General features: G+C 41.7%; 2 protein-coding genes across 5 annotated transcripts in view; one reads left to right on the top strand and one right to left on the bottom strand.

Annotated features, from left to right (window-relative positions):
* The window catches only part of LOC126403160 (vasopressin V2 receptor-like), a 20,958-nt gene extending 20,063 nt beyond the window's left edge, over nt 1-895 (top strand). For all 4 annotated transcript variants that reach the window (XM_050065663.1, XM_050065662.1, XM_050065664.1 and 1 more), the window contains one exon: nt 1-895. This exon is cut by the window's left edge. The gene's annotated coding sequence lies outside the window, so the exon portion shown is untranslated.
* Nucleotides 896-4,333: 3,438 nt separating this feature from the next.
* Nucleotides 4,334-8,515, bottom strand: ssr4 (signal sequence receptor, delta). The gene is made up of 6 exons (XM_050063986.1): nt 8,334-8,515; nt 7,990-8,108; nt 7,822-7,896; nt 6,540-6,629; nt 6,334-6,399; nt 4,334-4,983 (listed from the first exon to the last, which is right to left on the bottom strand). The coding sequence occupies exons 1-6, from the start codon at nt 8,380-8,382 to the stop codon at nt 4,879-4,881; spliced, it is 504 nt and encodes a 167-aa protein (XP_049919943.1). The 5' UTR covers nt 8,383-8,515; the 3' UTR covers nt 4,334-4,878.
* Between the last annotated feature and the right edge of the window lie 266 nt (nt 8,516-8,781).

Here is an 8,781-nt window from a genome sequence, read left to right as displayed (position 1 = left end):
TATGGCTGGTTCTTGACTGGCAACTGCATCCACAGGCTAAGCCGATGAAAGGATGCCCAATCAGAACAGGAAGAGGGAGATAACCATAGAGGAAAGCACAAAAGCTTGCAAGTGACAGTGAGTTTATTCACCCCAAACACAGACCAGTTGTTGTGGTTGAAGCAGCTATGCATATAACACGCCTCACTGTACATACACGTCCATGAAATAACTACAACAATAACTGTTATTGTAGTGTGACGAAGGGGAAGCCAGCGTGAAAAGATATAGCCTGTTGTCTGATCACTGAGTTAGCCCTCAGTTTGTTGGCCTTGTGCTGCTTTACAAAAAGGTGTGATGAACGAGCAGCAGAAACAATGCTTAAAATGTGACATCATGTGAAAATGGTTTGTGCGACGCCAGTTTCCACATTACTGAATCTCACTAAGCCCATCAGTGTCTGCCTCCCGGAGCTGGTGTTTTACACACCTCTGTCAAAGTGGCTTTTCTCTGCCTCACAGCATTCACACACACACACACACACACACACACACACACACACACACACACACACACACAGATTCCTCTGCACTCACTCCTATTTATCTGTGAAAATGTGTTGTCTTATGTAATAATAAAGATGAACTGAATAATAATAAGCACATGTACACTGTACCTCTAAAACTAATTTACAAGTGGTAGCACCACCAGAAATGTTTTATAGATGTAGCTAGATGGGGCCACTGAAAAGCCATGAATGAATTTCAGGGATTCAGTTTCGCTGTTGAAGCATATGGCAAGTTGAAAACTATGTCACTGCGAGAGTTAGGAATATACTTTGGTTTCTTTTTTTACAGTTCAGATTACTTATCATCTGATGTGCATAGACAAATACTGGTACAGTTAACATTTTGAGCTCCATAACAATCCTGTTATAATGTGTTATGTATGTATACATGTGTAAGAGACAAATAAACAGCTTTGATTTGATTTTCATTGATTCTAAGGATCAGTAAATCATTTACTGAGAATGATTTACTGAGCACTGTTGCCCCACAGCCAGAGGGTTCTGGGTTCAATTATTCTCCCCGTGTCACCGTGGGTTTTCTCCATGTACTCAAAGACATGCAGGTTAGGTTAGTCTGTGACTCTAAAGGTGTGAATGTGGGCGTGAGTGGTTGTCTGTTTCAATTGCCCCCTTCATTGTGCCGTTATGCTGCCTCGCCATGCTGCATATAAGGTACAATCGCCTCTGACCCCGGAACAGGGGCAGTAACAGCGGCAACACAATGTTTATGATCCCGTCCTGCAGTTTGTGTAAATGGCACAACCAGCAGGACGGGATCATAGGCACCACGGGTGTGATGTTTTGATGACATGTTGTGCGTGCGGCCCACCACGGGAGATTTCAATGTGACCATGTCCTCAAACTGGGAAAACAATGAGGTGCAGGAGCTCCTTACCCTCCAAGCAGAGCATGAGATCAGCCGCCACATGACAGGCAGGTAAATAATTGTTATTGCCATGCTATGCCATTGTTTTGGTCAAGGCTGACACGCTTGTGTTACATGCCACGCCCGGCACGCCTCTTTTGATTCCAAAGTCCTGGCATGCTGTTTTAAATCACACATGGAGCAACATGATGCTGCCATTGTTTGGTTCTAAAAATGCAAAGGAGGCATGAAGAAAGGATTTGGAGTGTCTCTATGGCACGATTAAAAAGGGCTTTTGTGACAGCATCGTGTCAGATACTCTGGCAACCTGTCCAGGGTGTACTCAGCCTCTCACGCAATATCAGCTGGCAGGAAGGGCCATGGCCCCCTCCTGTCCCCCTTGAGAGTGCCAATGATTACAAAATGCTTTCCAATGGTGAATCAGATTAAAACCATGCATTGTGTAATTCTGTTAAAAATTTCATGTGGTTCAGATTTGTTTGTTAACCTGACCTCGTAAATTAGTGCCTGAAACGGAACAAAACATAAACAGATAAACAGTTTGTCACTGGAAGAATAAATTGCAACTTCCTGTGAGTGCATTCACTCTGAAACAACAACAAAAATCTCAAAATATTTCAATCTACATGCGCAATCGTCCGCCCTGATGTGTGGGTTCGGAGTTAAGCCCTTTGAACTCCATCACACAACAAAGAGGAGGAAGAGTCTTGTGTCAGCATCGACTCAGTGAGGCCTTCTTTGACTGTTTGTTTGTTCATTCCATTTATATCCGTCCATCCAGCCGTCCCCCACTTCCCACAGCCTAATAGGTGACTCCATGAGGGAGTGCCTGGATTTACTCCAGCTCATGTCTTCTCTACATTACCACCATTGTGGCGTCTCTATTGTAGCCTCACCAAGGTGACAAGAGACAAAAGCTGAGATGTGCTTACACCATGAGAACATGTGTTTACGCTGACAAAGCTACAGAAAAGCAGAAATATGAGAAACTCCTTGTGTACTCTGTACACCCCGCAGTGTTTATGTGTGCGGATCACGTTACTCATATACAAAGTTTACATTAGTCCCATGGGAGTCAGTGAGAAGTTGCAGTTGTGCTGCTCTTGTAGATGAAAAAGCAACTCTCCATGTGAGGTAGGTAGAATGTGCAAACACTTGTTCGAGCCAACTACAGAAATAGACATGCTAAGTTTAAATCTGTAACAAACTCGATCACATAAGCATGAGAGTACCTATAAATGTGACAAACTAGAGTGAAGTTGATGTGAAACAGAACAGGGGCTCAAAGTGCATAATGCACCGGTTGCATTACATTACCAACAGCTGATACTGAGCCAGGAGTGTTATCTCTCCATGAGGTAACAACTGGCCTCACTGGAGCCAACAGAGGCCTTACATAGCAGCACAGAGCTGCCACAGTGTGTTCAACTGGTGGCACTGCAGCAAGTCAAAGAGGCAGCAACAGCTCCAGTGCCACTTTCCTGATTTAACACTTGTACTGTGTTTACTGTTGGTGTACACTGAGAGCTGCTGGTGTGCTGCTGTGTTCAAACACGTACCCCTCCATGACTATCTAGGAATGCCAGGAGGACAGTCATGCTTCTCGTCTGCAGACAAAAATAGCTCCCATGTCCACCAAGAGTTCGGCCACAGTCCTCAAGCCGAACATGTTTACAGCAGAGGTATTCTTCATGGTTTGTTAATTTTTAAAAATAAATAAATACATGGCGTGAGTTTTAAGAGCAAACAGGGTGTCTACAGATACCATGTTAAATTTAAGACTTCTTAAGACCTTTTTAATACCACCATAAATGAAATTTAAAACCAAACCCGCAATGGAAATACACAATATATTATATGTGTGTGTGTGAGAGAGAGAGAGACACATGTGTAAGTACTCTTTCCAAGTAAAAACACTGATGTTAGTTCAAAATGAACAGTAAGGAAAAATTACAATAATTGGGTGAGTTTTAGTTTAATGAAAAAGAAAACAAAATCTCATTGCTGTCATAAATGCTATTTATTATTGCATTCTTCAGTCTGTCCAATGATTGTCAGGCTGCAGATTTTCAGGGTAATGTGACTGAAAATATTGAACACCCATTGATTCTGAATTTAAGACAATTTAAGTCTCTTAAAGGGAAATTTCGGTTTATTTCAACCTGTCTCCTATCGTCCTAAATTTATTTCAAGTGACTAGTGACATAAAAATAATAGTTAGCATGTTAGCCGTTAGCCTAGATACAGCTGGGGCATATTAGTAGCGTCAGACCTGTTAAAACGTAAGTGAACGGGCATACTTCAAGTGCAAAGNAGGCTAACGGCTAACATGCTAACTATTATTTTTATGTCACTAGTCACTTGAAACAAATTTAGGACGATAGGAGACAGGTTGAAATTAACCGAAATTTCCAGGCCTTACAATAAGAAAACTTAATTCTACTTCTTAAAGATCTGTAGACACCCTGACTTCTCATATAACTCATATATTCTGTAATAGTTCCCAATTAACCATCAGTAAAGTAGATAGAAATATCTTTTTGAAACGCAGAAATGGAAATTCTTAACTTTTTTATTGTTGTCAGATTTTTGAGTGGAGGACAGAAACAGTAGCTGTTATGAACACCTGCACAATCTTTCATCCTTCTACCAATTAAGTGTGTGGAAGCTAAATCTGCTTGGAACCGGTTACTGTTTAGTTTGGATGCGGTCACGGACTATTGAATCATGCAGACTGCACTAATTTACTACTGGCAACCACAAACAGGACAAAAACCTTCTTAGTTAACATGGTGCTGGGGAACGAGAGATAAATCTCAGTCTGTCTTGGAAAAAAAGGAATTTATGGAGGAGGTGGTCTGTCAGTGGACTATCAAATGAAGCAACACATTACACTGGAAGAAAAACAAGCCATTTATTCAATTTACTGGAAGAGACATGTACACTTGGCCAGTTCAGTCCAGCTAGTGGAGTCACATGATCGACATTTTATGTGCACTGAGGTCTTGGCTGCTCTCTGTTGGTGTTGAGCACATCTGTACAAGCCCCACTCCTGCCAATGCATCCACACAGAGGGACAAAGGATAACCTGGTCTGGAAGTAGCAACATCTTTAAGCAAGACAGAATTCAGGACAGAACCTACATTTATTTTTATTTATTTATGTGGTCCAGGTTTATTGTTTGGTATTTATCAAAAAAAATTACAAAATCCCATCCCTCATAAAAAGACCAACTCGTGACGAAATTCATCTGAAAAATTGATAAGACTGACGGCATACAGACACAGTCTGAATAAAGGAAATACAAAGACTGCTGCTCCTGCTCCTCGTCCCCAAGCAGATCAAGTGGCAAACTCCTTTTGGCTTGCCACAACACTGGATGATGGATCGTTGGTCGAGATCCACCAGAATTCAGTCTTTAACAATCCAGTGATTGTGAATCTGTTTATGCCTGGATGGTGCTCTTAGCAGTGAAGGCCATGTAGTAGACCAGGATACCTATGAGGGCAGCCACCACCTCAGTAGACACCCATGGGCCGTTCCACGCACCCTGTGGAGAGAATTAAAAAAAGCTCATCACAGGTTCCGAGGAAGAGAAGTAGGAATCAGATCATTTATATCCTTCAGAATAGATTATCAGTGTCTTTTTTTAACAGATTCACTCGCTGCTCCCAGAGAAAACAGACCACATGCTGAAACTATTGCTGCAGATTGTTAGCCAACAGCTGAGATTGGCGCCACAGCAAATTCAGTGTGAACAGTCCAAATGCTTAACATGGGCACCGAAAGGAAGCGGGCATCGCTCCACAGACAATCCCCACGCTTTGCATTGATTTCACATCCGGCGTGAACCCAGCATGAGGCTTAAGAGCAACATGGATGGATGATTACACAGACTGGGCCTCATAAAAAACACAACTAATCACAGTCATTTTTAAAGTACATGTTACTCTCAATGGAGCCGTCCTACTTTTTTTTTTTTTAATGATACAATAACAATATTGTAGAGGATACATTTCTTATCAACAAAATATTTTCCCAAAATGTCAAAACAAGTCTCTCAGTGTAGCCAAAACTGAATTACTGAGTGTCTCTGTGGGCTTCATAAAAATTATGTTTTTCATGAATGTAGGGATTCCAGCTGTGAAGCAGAGCCCTTTCCCATTGAAATCAGCACGGCTGCTGTCATTGTGTCATAAGAGTTAGTTGATCCTTGTTCACAATCTATGGACCAGCTCCAGGATTTGTCTCAACAAGACACAATCAGTACAGTCATATACGATAAAATCATGTATTGAGGAAGGGAATCCTGTAAAACTGACCTGACTAATCCTGAAACATTGAGTGGTGTAAAATTATTCTTCTAAATGGACTGTGTCTAACAAAATTATGCCTTAAAGCCATTACAAGTTTAAAGTTTTCTTATGACTCTTTGAGGAATAATATGCTAACTTGAGCCAGCAATAACTGTTTTTTTTGGCCTCTTGTGGGCAGCAGACTAAAAACTGGGAACATACATTAAACATTATATTATCACCTTTAAAGTTTATGCAGCAAATACACAGCAACATTAGCATTCATTGGAAGTTATTTTTCAGGCTGCCTATTGAATGCCAGTCCAATAATTACTCTCTTTTAGTCTTGTTTTTAGTCTCTATATCCTGAGTCCTGAAGGAAACAGCTGCTAAATGCACAATAATGGTTATCAGCAAGTCAGTAACTGTGTGTTTGGTGCTGGGTAGGTAGTGTACAGTGGGGTTTCAGAGCTCTTTTGTGGAAAGCAGCAGCCTGCTGATAAAGCCATAAGACTGTTATTGACAGTAAAGTTATTGGCAGTAAAATCAATACACTACACTAATGCGCATTCATGTTTCAATCTGAGGGTCTAGAAGACACTCACCCTGTGGTCAATATTGACAGAGAAGAGAGGCTGAATGGCATTTACATCTTCGTTGTTTCTCTGGGCCTAGAACAAAGAAGATGCAGACATATAAATCAAATTAAACAGCATTTAAACTTTCTTTTAAAGGTCGAACATTGCAACATACAGTAGAGCTCACCGGCAGTAAAGAATGAGGCTATCAAAACTATGCATCAAACACTAACCTTGCGCAGGGCACTGTAGGACTCCTCATCGAAGAATTTGACCTGATACGTTCCAGAGCTGGCCTGTTTGTGAGGAAGACTCCAGGACACCTGAGGGAAGGAATCACATGTTCACAAAAGCTTCTTTGATAAACTGTAGGTTTGAAGAGATTGTTCATCTGAAGAGGGACGCTATTCTGCGGTTGACATCAAGGTCAGGAGCAGAATCACATGTAGCACTGTATTTGTGGTTTACCTGTTAAAACAACCATGTGATTTGTTTCATGTTGGGAAAACAAAATGACAGTTAAAAACCAGGACCTGTGGACATAAAAGTCCTATTTGTGATCATGATTTTAAATCATCTGTGGCTAGGCACTTCAACAGTCAGAACCACAGTATGAGTGAACTACATTACATGGGCTTCGAGACAGTGAAGATCCCATGGAGAGGATGTAATGGTGATACATTTCCCTTGCAATCAGATCCGCCCCCACCATTGACTCTTTTAAGTCTAGGCTCAAAACCTACTTTTATACTTTTATTCATTAGCATTTGAGTCCCCCTGATGTGGCGTGCCTGTGTGTGTTGTGTCCCTAAACGTGTGACAGTTATGTTGCCTCCCATGTATGTGTTTTTGGCATTTTATTCCTTTTGTACAGCACTTTGTCAACATGAGTTGTTTTTAGATGTGCTTTATGAAGAAATTTGAGTTGAGTTGATTACCTTTGTACTTCTTGGGATGAATGAAGAGATTTTGTTTGCTTGTTTCTCATGAAGTGAATATATTTATGTTGTTTCCTTGGTATTTCTTGTTTTAGCACTCTGTACCATGACAGTCTGTGCTATGAACGGTTGTGGCTCCCCCTGTTGGGATCAACTTTGTGTACTAGTTTGAGTTACCTATAATTAATCCCAACTGTGTATATTGTTTGTGTCACTGCCAGAATACATGCTAGGGAAGAGCGTCTGCCCTAAATGTCCATGTGCCAATATTAAAAAGTTAAACTGGAGTGCTGTTCTAGTCTTTACTATGATGAGATAATTATAGAGGAAATATTTTAATTGAGGACAAGCTTTTGGCATTGAGTGTTTCTGTAGTAAAGGGTGGGAGGTTCAGGGTGGTGCAGAATAAGAAAAGGAGGGCTGTGATTTGCAATTAGACAACACCCAATGCTCAAATCATAGTAGCTGTAAGATCAGCCTCCTTCAATGTCATGTGTGATCCAGTACTACCCATAAAACAATACCAAGTCAGAGTCAGTCTTAATCAGTGCACATGAACATAAGACCACTACCATACCTGGTACTTGCCAACATCCTGTCCTCTAGTCACAGGGAACTGTCTTCCATTGACATCAGCATACAGAGTCACACTCTGCAGAGGTCAGAAATGATCACCAGTGAGTCAGCTGCACAATAAAATCAATACACAATCATCCTGTGTGTCTGGAGTGTTGGGGGGTGCTACCTGTGCTCCGTTGGCACAGGCCAGGCTGAGTTCAACGATGAAGACAGACTCAGAGGAGATGACGGCGTCAGAGGTGGTGTAGGCCGACGGGGTGATCGCTGGGTCTGTGCAGCTCTCTCCTGTCACCACACAATACAGAGGTTAGCTAACATCTCAGACACCAGTGAATCATGCTCACAGTATAAGCTGTTAATTAATACACATTTCTCCAGGACTTATATTCCACCTACTCTGGAGGACAGGGGAGTGATTTGATTGATTGAACTTGCTACTAGCTAAAGTTGTTTAGCATCACAGGCTAATTCAACCGGTAAATCTCTCCCACCGGCCCCCCGCTGACTCACCCGAGCAGGCGACCACCAGCAGAGCGAGGAAGGCGGCTATCCGGATCATTGTGGTGTCTGAGAGGTTGTCAGTGAGGTTTCTAGTTGTTCCTGAGCTCCAGCTGCTGAACTGCACTGCTTCTTTCACACTGACAGAAAGGAAGAAGTCCACCTCAGCGCACTGCTACGACTCCTCTGCGCCTGCGCAGTAATGACGTAGACTGTTGCGCCGCAGAGCACTCTGGGTATTTACTATGTCGACACGTCATCCGAGTCAAAACATATTTCATTTATCAAAAATAACTGTTATGAACGACTTTTCCTTGTTAATCATTACTCGCAATAACCACATTATTTAATTATATATTTAAAACTATTAATGGTTTATCCCATCCTATGAAAATCATCTGAATTTTCAAAACGCACCCTCTTGATGATAAATGTATTGACATAATGAATAGCCTGTGCC

Source organism: Epinephelus moara, chromosome 16 (genome assembly GCF_006386435.1).
Source record: "Epinephelus moara isolate mb chromosome 16, YSFRI_EMoa_1.0, whole genome shotgun sequence".
In the NCBI taxonomy this organism is placed as follows: domain Eukaryota; kingdom Metazoa; phylum Chordata; class Actinopteri; order Perciformes; family Serranidae; genus Epinephelus; species Epinephelus moara.
This window is presented reverse-complemented; position numbering and strand designations above follow the sequence as displayed.

Bases quoted from the DNA above. Each gene is read 5' to 3' on its own strand.
- ssr4 (XM_050063986.1), bottom strand. From the start codon at position 8,382: ATGATCCGGATAGCCGCCTTCCTCGCTCTGCTGGTGGTCGCCTGCTCG. The intron at 6,630-7,821 runs GTATGGTAGTGG...TCCTTCCCTCAG, and splicing joins AGGATGTTGGCAAGTACCAG to GTGTCCTGGAGTCTTCCTCA. The intron at 4,984-6,333 runs GTGAGTGTCTTC...TTCTCTCCACAG, and splicing joins CTGTCAATATTGACCACAGG to GGTGCGTGGAACGGCCCATG.